Source organism: Macrobrachium nipponense, chromosome 30, assembly GCF_015104395.2.
Source record: "Macrobrachium nipponense isolate FS-2020 chromosome 30, ASM1510439v2, whole genome shotgun sequence".
Taxonomy (NCBI): Eukaryota; Metazoa; Arthropoda; class Malacostraca; order Decapoda; family Palaemonidae; genus Macrobrachium; species Macrobrachium nipponense.
The window spans coordinates 54,731,078-54,743,421 of NC_087218.1; the positions used below are offsets into that span (position 1 = coordinate 54,731,078).

Here is a 12,344-nt window from a genome sequence, read left to right on the forward strand (position 1 = left end):
CAAGTGAATGCTTCTATTAAAAATGTTATTGTTATAATACAATTAAGTTTGTTCATACTTACCTGGCAGATATATATATAGCTGTATTTCTGACGTCCGACAGAATTTCAAAATTCGCGGCACAAGTAGTGGCGGCGGAGGTGTAGTACCATTCCCGCCGCTGGGTCGGCGGATATCAGGAACCATTCCCATTTTCTATTCATATTTATTCATGGCCCTTGTCTCCTGAGGGGAGGAGGGTGGGAGGGTGGGCACTCTAATATATATATCTGCCAGGTAAGTATGAACAAACTTAATTGTATTATAACAATAACATTTTGTTCATGAAACTTACCTGACAGATATATATATAGCTGAATCACACCTTCGGATGGTGGGGTAGAGACAGACTAGGATTTTTTAGGAAATTTAAATTAAAATAAAAGATTAACTTATTGGTTCCTTACCTGATAGCAAAGTAGACTATGTGATTACTGTCACCTAAAGCCTGCTTATGCTTTATCAGAGTTGCCAGCCAGGTGTTGACCTGTAGTGCTGGCGCTCTCTGGATGCTCTGTCAACGGGGGCGTGGCCATGACCACAATGCGGACAAGACCATCAGGCAAACATATGGCAGTAACACAGCAACCGACCACCCCCTGACCAACTAACGCAAAAAACCCCTCATATTAACACTAAGGAATGGGAGATTTTCACAGAAGGTCTCACCATCAACCAAAAAACACAATAAACTAACCTAAACTAAGCTAAGGGATAATGAGAGAGCTACCTTCAGCCCCCAAAACTGTGTCTGCCGAAATGTAAGGTCCCAAAGAACTACAGTTCTCGTAAATCGTCCTCACATCCCGGAGGTAATGTGAGGCGAATACGGAATTGCTCCTCCAGAAGGTGCTATCAAGAATATCTCTGATAGACATGTTCCTTTGGAAGGCAAGAGAGGTAGCTACGGCTCTGACCTCGTGAGCTTTCACTTTAAAGAGGCTCATATCAGTCTTCTGGCAAGATGAATGAGCCTCTTTAATGACGTCCCTCAAGAAGAAAGCAACAGCATTCTTCGACAACGGCAAATCCGGTTCTTCACCGAGCACCAGAGATTACCTGAGGGACCTCTTATCTCTCTAGTCCTATTCACATAGAACTTGAGAGCCCTGACAGGGCACAGGCTCTCTCTGGTTCTTGACCCCACGAGACTCGATATTCCTTTGATTTCAAAGCTCTTTGGCCAAGGATTAGACGGGTTCTCGTTCTTATGCCAAGAAAGAAGGGTTCAACGAGCAGACAGCGCGTCTCCCTTGAAACCCACTATGCTACTGAACGCTTGGATTTCACTAACTCTCTTCGCCGTCGCCAGAGAAGTTAGGAAAAGCGTTTTCCTCGTTAAGTCCCTTAGAGAAGCTTCATGGAGAGGCTCAAAGGGACTTAGCATCAGATGTTTCAACACCACATCTAAATTCCATGAGGGCGGTCTTGCTTGTGGAATTTTGTAGGTTTCAAACGACCTTAAGAGATCGTGCAGATCCTTATTGTCGGAGAGGTCCATTCCTCTGTGGCGAAAAACGGCAGACAACATACTCCCTATAACCCTTGATTGTAGGAACTGCCAATTTTTTGCACATTTCTTAGAGTAAGAAATCTGCTATCTGATTCACAGAGGTCGTGGAAGAGGAAATTCCTTCCTTCTTGCACCATGCCCTGAAGGAAGACCACTTAGACTGGTAGACAGCTCTTGAAGAGGCTCTTCGAGCATTAGCGATTGCTCTCGCAGCTGCCATTTGAAAAGCCTCTCGCTCTGGCCAGCTTTTCGATAGTCTGAACGCCAGTCAGGGCCAGAGCGGAGAGGTTTTGGTGAAACCTTTTGAAGTGAGGGCTGTCATGAGTAGATCTCTCCTCCAGGGCAAAAAAGGCAATTTGTTCTTGGGAAGTGGACAAGGAAAACGTCATGACCTCTGAACCACTCTCTTGCTGGCCACATTGGGGCAATCAGAGTCAACCTTGTCCCTTCTGACGCTGCGAACTTTCTCATTACGTCCCCCATGATCTTGAATGGGGGAAAGGCGTAAAGATCCAGGTCTGTCCAGTTCCAGAGCAAACGCGTCCACTGCAATTGCCCCTGGGTCCATAACCGGGGAGCAATACAGAGGAAGCCTCTTCGTCCTTGATGTAGCGAACAGGTCTACTAGAGGACGTCCCCACAATTTCCATAACTTTTGACAGACTTCCTGGTGCAAGGTCCATTCTGTTGGTAGAATCTGATTCCGGCGGCTGAGTAAGGTCCGCCCTGACATTCTGACCCCTGCCACGAATCTTGTCAGGATCTTGATGTTCCTTGCGTCTGCCCATAGCAGAACTTCCTTCGCCAGGAGAAAAAGGGATCTGGAGCGAGTCCCTCCCTGATTCTTTAGATACGCAAGGGCTGTGGTACTGTCCGAGTTGACTTGAACAACCTTGCTTAACAGTTTTTCTTTGAAGAACTGCAGCGACAGGAATATCGCTGCCAGTTCCTTACATTGATGTGCCAGGCTACCTGTTCCCCTCTCCAGGAGCCTGACACTTCTTCCCCCCCTAGTGTTGCTCCCCAACCGGAAGTGGAAGCGTCTGAGAACAACACTAGGTCGGGGCTCAGAAGATTTAAGGAGAGGCCCTCTCGTAACTTCTGAGGGTCGAGCCAACCATCAATTAAGTGTACTCTTACTTCGTTGGAGATCCTTAGGATCGCATTCAGGTCCCCTTTCGACGCCATTCTTCCGCAAGGAAGAATTGAAGAGGCCTGAGGTGCAGTCTTCCCAGCGAGACAAACTTTTCTAGTGAGGAAATGGTGCCCAGCAGACTCATCCACTCCCTCACCGAACAAGCTTCTCTCTCTAAGAAGGCTGCGACTTTCTCTAACCCCAGTCGCTGACGTTCCTGGGATGGAAACGCCCGAAAAGCCACTGAATCCATCTGAATCCCCAGATACACGATGGACTGTGTCGGGGTGGTCAGATGCGACTTTTCGGTGTTGACCAACAGACCCAGAGACTTTGCTAGGGCTAGCGTAAAACTGAAGGTCCTTCAGACACTTCTGCCCGTCGACGAACGCTCTGATCAGCCAATCGTCGAGGTAGAGGGAAATCCTGATTCCTGACGAATGGAGCCACTTCGCTACATTCCTCATAATCATTGTGAAAACCATTGGGGCCGTGCTGAGACCGAAACAAAGGGCTCTGAACTGCCAAACCCTGTTGTCCAAGACGAATCTCAGGTACTTCCTTGAAAGAGGGTGGACTGGGACGTGGAAGTATGCGTCCTGCAGGTCTAGAGACACCATCCAGTCGCCAGGTCTCAATGATCCCAGCACCGACTGAGGCGTCTCCATTCTGAACTTTATCTTTTCTATAAAAAGATTTTAGCCTGCACATCCAGACCGGGCGCCAACCTGACGACTGCTTCGGCACTAGGAAAATCCTGTTGTAGAAGCCCGGTGACTCTAGGTCCAAGACTTGTTCCACCGCTCTTTTTTCGACCATCTGGTCTAAGAGATCGAAAAGAACACTTTTCTTCTCTCCCTGATGGATGGATGAGAGGTCTCTGGGAGTTGAAGTCAAAGGAGGAGGATGAAGAAATGGGATCTTTTGTACCCCCGTTCTACTATCTTGAGGGTCCAAGGATCCGCTCCTCTCTGCCTCCAAGACTCCGCAAAGAATTCCAGTCTGGCCCCGACTGTGTCTGAAGGACGAGATCTTCATTTGCTGTTTTTCGGTTTGAATGAAGCTCTTCCTCTCGAAAAACCTCTCCCTCGAGGAGCTGCTCTCGAGGGGGGTGCCCCGCGAAAGGGTTTGACTTTCTTCGGGGGTTTGCTGAATGTTGACGTTGAAGGAACCGCTGACGTCTTGAAGACTGAACCAAGAGGTCCTGGGTCGCCTTTTCTTGCAAAACTCTGTGCAAGATCCTTTACCATAGCTGGGGGAAGAGATGGTCCGAAAGAGGCGCAAAGAGCAATTCCGCTTTCTGAGCGGGAGATACCGACTTAGCAGTAAAATTGCACAGCAGTGCTCTTTTCTTCAGGAAGGCAGTCCAAAATTCGAAACTAGCTCCTCCGAACCATCCCTGACGGCCTTGTTCCATACATGACAACGCTGGACAGCTCCCCCAGACTGAGAGAATCAGGACTTCTAGGACTGAAGGTCCAAAACTCCCAGACACCAGTCTAGGAAATTAAAACATTAAGGGTACGAAGAAGTCCCTTCAAGTGTGGTCAGTCTCAACGGAGTCCAGGTCACCTTAGCAGACGCTACGAGAGACCTCCTCTGGGCGTCCACTAAAACTGGAGAAGTCACCCAACGCGGACGAAGGGACCTTTATCCCCGCATCCTCCTTGGTCTCATACCAAACCTCCTCTTTCCCGGCGAGTCTAGAGGGTGGATGGGCGAAAGTGGTCTTGCCCTGATCCTTCTCTGGACATAAAGTCTTGAAGTTTCTTAAACGCCCTCTTGGTCGACAGAGACGTCTTCATTTCGACGAATTCAGGGGTCTTTACGGTCTTGGACGACGAAAGTTGTGAGGGAGGAGACCTAGGGGCTGTCGGCTGGAACTTGTCCACGAATGCTGAACGTAACAGCCTAACAAGAACCTTTGTAGTCCGAGACAGCTGAAGCTAACGGCTGTTCTTCCTCTACGGAACTCCCTGGACTACTAAGCTCCCCTTCATCCCTAAGAAGGAAACCTGGAGACGCCTATAGGAGAGGGACTACGTCCCTTAGGCTCTCCTGAAAAAGCTTTCCGTTGGGTTGGAAGTATCCACTACAGGTTACGGAAGCAGCCGTACGTTTTGTTATCTTTAGATGCACGGACATCTTCCGAAAGAGAAGCATCCTTAGAAGCCACGTTAACTGTCTTAACAGAAGCTCCCCTACGAAAGGAAGCGCGAGCTTCCTGACGAGCGGCGCCAAAAGCGTCCTGCTTAGACAAGCGAGCGTCCTGCTTTGCAGTCTCCAAAGCGTCCTGCTTCGCTCGAAAAGCGTCCTGCTTCACACGGCGAGCGTTCCTGCGGAGCGTCCTCAAAAGCGTCCTGGTCTATAACCAGAAGCGTCCTGCTTCGCGCGCCGAGCGTCCTGCCGAGCGTCCTTAAAAGAGTCTTGAAGAGAGCTCAAAGCGTCCTGTCTAGAACGCCGAGCGTCCTGCCGAGCGTCGTCAACCGCTACTTGCCGAAAGCGCAAAGCGTCCTGCTTCGAACGCCGAGCGTCCTGACGAGCGTCTTCTCCTGAGAGAGTAAAAGATCTGCTAGGAGAGCGAGAACGTGACGATCCGGAGGCGGAGGAGAGAGACGAGCGAGCAGAGAGAGAATGAGGCCGCTTCGTCCTCTGACGGGCAGCCGAACGTCCTTCCTACGCTTAGGCTCGACTGCTGCTGGGCGGGAACGTCCTCTGAGCCATCAGCGACGTAATCTGGTCCTGAAGGGACACAAGGATATCCTTCGTAGGTGAGAAGGTAGCAAAAGAAGGGGCAGGACTGAGACTGCGAGAAGGCGTTAGGGGCGAGGGGACGCCTCCTCCTTTCCTTCTAGCAGGTACAGCTATCTGCCTCTCAGGTGAACACGCCTGTGCGTGGAAACGAACGTCCTCAGTAGAAAGCCTTCCTCTCTTCTGAGGAGGAAAGGCGTCATAAGCGTCCTCTGACGAAAGAGGAGACATAGGACGTGAAGCGTCCTCAAAGCGAAAAGTCCTTTTCAACGGACGCGAGTCTCTCCGAGCGCTCCACCCCTTGCGCGGGGAGGACGCTTCGGAGGACGAAAAGCAATCTTTCAGGATACGCGCTCGTGCGCGCTCCTTGGCAGCCTGGGATTTAGCAACAAGGCCTGCCGAAGGGACGCCAGATCGGTGGGGAGCCCCCGTAACCCTCTTGCGGCTTTCGACATACCCACTCCCTGAGTTCTGGGAGTCCGATAGAGGTCTAGGCCTAGAGGCATTATGGGGCCGATCTGACGCCCCCTCCACAACACTAGGGGCACTAACACAAACTTTCACTGGGCCGGTTTCTAGGGCCAAAACTTTAGATTCGAGAGCACGAATAGACTCTAGAATCAGAGAAAGGGTGTTACCTTCTCCAGACACAGCACTGGGGCCCGCCCGATGGCAACAAAACAGGATTAGGTTGGGCAAAATCTACTGGTGTTAGAGGAGGAGAAATGTTACTATCCTTACCTTTAGTAGAGCTGCCCTTGGAGGAAGACCTCCTGACTCTATCGCGCTCTAATTTTACGCCGATAGGTCTCATACATCCTCCATTTATCATCATCCAAATCCTTACATTCATTGCACCGATCATCAACCACGCAAACATGCCCCCTGCAATCCATACAAACTGTGTGAGGATCAACTGAAGGTTTAAGAAGCCTCACCTTACATTCACTCCTCACACACACTCTGAAACTTTCCCGAACTTGATCCAGACATACTGAATCTAGAAAAGGCCAATCCAAAATAAAAACAAAAAACCATCCACTATTCCGCGTGCCAATCCAACAATCCAGAAGTCGATACCAAAAGTCAATCCAGATAAAATTAAGCGAGATAATGAAAAAATCCTAGACGGAGGTACTGTAAACAGATGTTTGCAGCACCGGCGACAGAAAAAATATGAATAGAAAATGGGAATGGTTCCTGATATCCGCCGCCCAGCGGCGGGAATGGGTACTACCACCTGACCGCCCCACTACGTGTGGCGAATTTTGAAATTCTGTCGGACGTCAGAAATACAGCTATATATATATCTGTCAGGTAAGTTTCATGAACAAATTACCTATTCTTAAATTTACCATGTAACAAAACATTTTGCAATTCTTGGGATACTTACGTTTATTTCCATCATAAATGCTTGGTTAACCTAACAAATACATTCATAGTATAATCTGACTTGCACACCTTTGGAAAGGCCATTATTATAACATGTTAGTTAAGAGAGGCTCCAAGGGACCCTGTCCCTAGTAGGTTACAGTAGGAAGTTTAGCTTACTATAATATATTCACGTTTTCATTATTTCCTTCTTACCTTAGAATCTGTTCAAATAAATGGGACCGTCTATTATTGTCATATAGCCTACGAAGAGGATTAAAAAAAAAAAAAAAAAAAAAAAATCTGAATAAAATGAATGTAGTAGATAAACTTAAACAGAAACAAAATAAAAAACAAGATTTTACAATGTAATACCGAGCTGTAAATATTACACGAAATTTACACCATAAAAATATGATATGGTACAACATTAGCGAATCTGATCTACGGATGTGGTTTAAACTATGGTATCAATGTGCTGAATTCTATATACCTACCTATGTACGAGGTACTACAGTGACAAATGGCTAAGCTAGGCCGAAAATAAACCTGAGCTACCTCTAACAGGCCCTATCCCGGCCTTCGCTTGGTCCACCTGAAATAGGCGTGAGCTACCTTCAGTCTGCCTAGGTAGGTGGTGGCCTATCGCTTTCTCAGTGTAGTAGTCCAAGTAGGTCTACTTGGTCATTCATAATTTACAAATCCAAAATTTTAGTTGACAATACCTAAAATTTAAGAATTAGAACGTCAGACGGATAAATACAGAATAAATATTAGTCATATGACACTTGACAGCGGAGGAGGCCCATCCGACTTTGCATGGCCTAGGCTAGAAAGTTGGCCAACGGGACCCCTCCACTTTTCACACACTTATTTACTTATAAACTCACTTATAACTGTCCTCTCAATGGTGCATTACACATTTTCTCTCAATTTGGAAGTATGTTACGGCGTCTCCTGTAATATGGTCGGAATTTCGTGGCAAAAGTCGCGGAGAAATCGCCCGGAGTGAATTCCTTCAGAACTTCCAAGTCAGGTTGTTTGTTTTCTTCTTCTCGACATTTTCTACACGAGGCCAGCTGTCTTCTACCTTGGAGAGGACACCGTTGCAAAGGCTAATAAGTGCTATTGAATAATGGTCTGCAACAGTTTTATAGTTTAAGTTTAAATTTTTGACATTTTAGTTAGAAATATTTATCGGTATATGCAAAAAATACAGCATAAATGCTATGTACGACCTCTGCGAGGAAACCGTTGTCAAAAGTACAATAATCTGTAACTTATTATTACTTAATTCGTAGTCAGCGAGATTATAGTTAAGATATATTTATCACGACGTACAGAAAATGATCATTATGAATATGATTTTTATTAACTGGACTCAAGTGATATTAAAATGATTGATTAAAATTGTGGGACATCATATTTTGAACACATAAATCTTTTCGACGAAGTGGGCTGAGAATTAAAAGATAAATAAATAAAAACAAGTACTTTAATTAATTGCTGTGTATTGTGCTGCAAAATTGTTATTGCAAAGAAATAGAGGAACTAGCTACATGTATTCACTCAATCAAAATAACACAGAGTTGGTCTTAAATAAAAAAGAATGTTCTGATTATATATATATTATTATATAGTATATATATATAGATATATATATATATATTATAATATATCTATATATATCTAATATATTTATATATATACATCCTATATATTATTATCTATATATATAATACACCTATACATAGGGTTCGTCAGCTTTTCACGAAACTTCCCACTCACATTGCATCATTCACACATAGGTTGCACATGTTTTTGCAATTCCTGGATGCTGACCCTACATTTTCATTAACTGTTTAACACTGTCTGTCGAACTATTTTTAAGTGTTCCTCCCCCCCTTCCCAAAATGATTCTGAATTATATATACTCTCTTCACCTACCCAAAATGTTTCCTGTTTATTTTCTGGAACTCAGTGCATTCCTCGCCATATCAGTGTTTGGAAAAAGGATTATCATCTTTATAAACAAAGTCCCCTGGCATTGATGAGTTTTCTTACCCATGCCCCTTTGACAGCTATCAGGTGTGGCACTTTGTTATGTTTGTCCGTATTGCCATTCTAGTATATATATTGTGGTTTCTGCCGCCACTATGTATAAGTCATTCAGTAATGACTTGGAAATAAAACCGAAACATGTCAGAACCAACACCATATGTCTCTTTTCTTCACCCATATAGTATATGTATATATATATATATATATATATATATATATATATATATATATATATATATATAGAGCTTAAGATAAAATTCACGTCATCTGGAAATAACCTGTGCAAATACTTCACTGAGTTAGTATATTCTCCATTGCAAAGAGTAATGAAAGCGTTCAAGTCAAATGAGACATTACACAAAATGGGCTGCAGGAGTCAGAGATTGTTGTTAGATTCAGCGCCAATTAATAAACAGGCATGAATTGGACAAGCATTATGAAAATGAACAAGTTAAATGCCATGAAATCTGTATTATAGGCAAAAGTTTAAAAGAAAATAAATCTGACTGAAAATGAAAATATGAAATTAAACATATGGTGACGGTAACCTTGCGTAAAGAGGCAGATAAAGGTGTCTCCAAAATTGATATAAAAAAGAAAGAGAATGGATGACTACATTAATCTCAATATAAAAAAATGGAGGTATTAAGAGCCGTCACAGAGCTTCAATCAACGTGTTTACTACTACTTACGTTGCTGAAATGGACGAATCTGACTCCCCAACTAAATTGTCTCCTTTATATAAAGATATTCGGAAAATACGTAAGAAATTACGACAGATTGAATCACTAGAACTACTAGATAGGGATCTCAATGAAGAAGAGCAAATTAAAGTGAGTAGGCTAAGCAAACAGACTAGGCATAAGGCTGGTCATACCGTCAGCTGTTTCTCGTCTGTCGCTTGGCAGGCCTGAGGTAGAGTTGTTAGCTAATTAAGCCTCGATAACCCTTGAAGTAGTTTAACCATATTTGCTAATTTTCTTTAATTAAATTGTTAATGTTTAAGTTGAATGACTAATGTTTTATAGACCATAGATTACGTACTACCTAGGGTAACATACCGAATGCCTGGCCTCTACCTACCACAGCGCGACCACCTTCCCGTAAATCGGAAATTATGGCCTTAATTTGTGACTTTGGAGAAAAAACTTACTTCGATAGTCAAGTATTGGTCTCGAGGTGTTGCTTCAGCCGATGCTGGTTCTTGACTAATGTCTATTCTGGGTTACAGGACGTCTTAAAGTTATTTTTCGGGATGGTGGTCGCGCTACGGTAGAGGCCAGCCATTCGGTATTTTACCCTAGTAAGAGACTACACTGGCGAATGGTGGTACTATACCCATTCCTCACTTGCTTCTTATTACTAAACTACAACTACCATGTTAACAAGGTTCAATGACTGAACAAGCTAGTACTGAGGTATATCCATATAAAAGATTTAAATGTTATATATATATGATATCTATATATATATATATATATATATATATATTATATATATATATATAGGATTGATTTGATTTAGTTGATTTATTTAGATTTTTGGCATTATGCCAAGCACTGAGGCAACTAAGGCCATTCAGTGCTGAAATGGAAATTGACAGTAAAAGTTTTGAAAGGTGTAATAGGAGGAAAACCTCGCAGTTGCACTATGAATCAATTGTTAGGAGAGGGTGGACAGCAAGATTGTAGAAAGAGATGAACGGAGGTACAGTAAAAGGAATGAAAGTACATAGTACTAGTTGCAGCTAGGGGCCGAAGGGTCGGTGCAAAGAACCTTAAGTAAATTATATTTTTAGGAAAATTTAAATGTAATTGAAAAATATGTTATTTTACAAGTGCTACAGTAACTGCATTGGATTTCCATTATCACTATATTTCTAAGGTTACTAATTTTATGGGTATTACTTAATGATTATTTTGTTTCCTTAACTGATTTAATGATTTGTTTACTCTAGGTAACTTTAGGAAGTTATCTAATTTACTTAGGTGTGAGCAACAACTTAAAAATCACTATAGAAACAAAAGAATAGTTCCCTATGAAGGTACTACGTATTAGGAAATTTTAGGTTGATGTCTCTGACCAACATAAGCTATCCTGTCTTAGGATTTCATAATTGATAATTACTTTCCTTAACTCCCAGATAAACAGTAAAAACAGCCTTCGAAAAGAACTCCGTACTCTTTTGGAGAATATCCTTCCAGAAGAAGATGAAGATATAATGAAGCGTCAAAGGTATGTCACACTTTTGTGATGTGATTGGTATACTTCGATGCTTTTGTTTAAAGAATGTTATAATTTTTTTTAACATCTTATCAGTATTATTAGTTTTAAAATTTGTTTTAACATTATGTCAGTACGTAGCATTAGTTTCTTGTTCATACACAAATACAGTTCTATATTTAAAGAAAGCCTGTAATGAGTGAAGCTACTTTCTTTAGGGGGCAATTGAATTTAATGCTTTTGTAGTAATTACCTCACTAACAGCACTGTTTGCTCCTCTGGTCTCTAGTGGTTTTAAACTATTTTGACATTGTTTTCATGCATAATATTGAAATTTGGATAAAAATGATAAAGTACTATGTACTATTGCTGATGGTTTGGAAGCTTAAGAATTGGGCCTTGCATTTTGGAAATTGAATTAGTAGAGGCTTTCATCTATAAATTAATCTCATATTTCATAACTACATGTAATTCATTTAAGATTTTACAAACTTGTAAGCATAAATGAGAAAAATGTTACATTTTAAGATACCCCTTAGAACTTGCAGCCCTGAGGTGTGTCTTTTACATAAAGACCTCAGAATCAGTGTTAATAAAGACCTCTGAACCAGTGTTAATGTACAAAGTGAGGAAGGTCAAGAGGGATAAATTTCTCTAGCTCATTATCAGTATCATTTGTCATACCTGTTTTATATTTGTCTTTCATTTATTTGATCAAAGTCAATGGAACATTTTTCAAGAATAACCGATGCTGTATTTTTCATTTGTGACATGGGTGCTTGTTGTTGTTCTTAAATTTTACAGTGATGTCTAATTGGCTTCAAAATTATTTCCCTTCTACAAACAACATTGTCATTTAAGCATTTTTGTGTACATTGCGTATGTGTGTACTGGATATCTAAGAGCGATCTTTAGTGAACATAAGTCTTTGTCTCCTTCTGTAAGTCTGAATTGACAACAGGTACTGTATTTAATTTTTATTTACAGTCCCGGTATTGATGATTCAAACATAGCAGAAAAGAAAGCCAAAAGTATTGTGAATGTGAAATCAGAAACTTCAGATAATACAAATCATGATACAGGAAGAAAAGAAAAGGTTACCTCCTTGAATACTACCGTATCACTGCTGATAACTTGGAGATATCATCAAGCATTACACGGAAAAGACTCAACTAAAAAGAAACATACTCAAGAAAATGTTCACAGCGGAGCAAGTGAAGTGCAAGAGAATTCTTCAATCCATCAGGGTAA

The 12,344-nt window shown here is 42.4% G+C and overlaps 2 protein-coding genes across 2 annotated transcripts in view; both read left to right on the top strand.

Moving 5' to 3' along the window:
• LOC135202524 (exportin-T-like) overlaps nucleotides 1–12,344 on the top strand; it is a 79,850-nt gene that overhangs the window by 1,620 nt on the left and 65,886 nt on the right. The window lies entirely within an intron of this gene.
• On the top strand, nucleotides 9,553–12,344 carry LOC135202161 (uncharacterized). The gene is made up of 4 exons (XM_064231415.1): nucleotides 9,553–9,703; nucleotides 11,014–11,105; nucleotides 12,081–12,307; nucleotides 12,340–12,344. The coding sequence occupies exons 1-4, from the start codon at nucleotides 9,572–9,574 to the stop codon at nucleotides 12,342–12,344; spliced, it is 456 nt and encodes a 151-aa protein (XP_064087485.1). The 5' UTR covers nucleotides 9,553–9,571.

Coding starts and splice junctions, on each gene's coding strand:
- LOC135202161 (XM_064231415.1), top strand. CDS start 9,572: ATGGACGAATCTGACTCCCCAACTAAATTGTCTCCTTTATATAAAGAT. Junction 9,704..11,013: donor ATGAAGAAGAGCAAATTAAA/GTGAGTAGGCTA, acceptor CTTAACTCCCAG/ATAAACAGTAAAAACAGCCT. Junction 11,106..12,080: donor GATATAATGAAGCGTCAAAG/GTATGTCACACT, acceptor TTTTATTTACAG/TCCCGGTATTGATGATTCAA.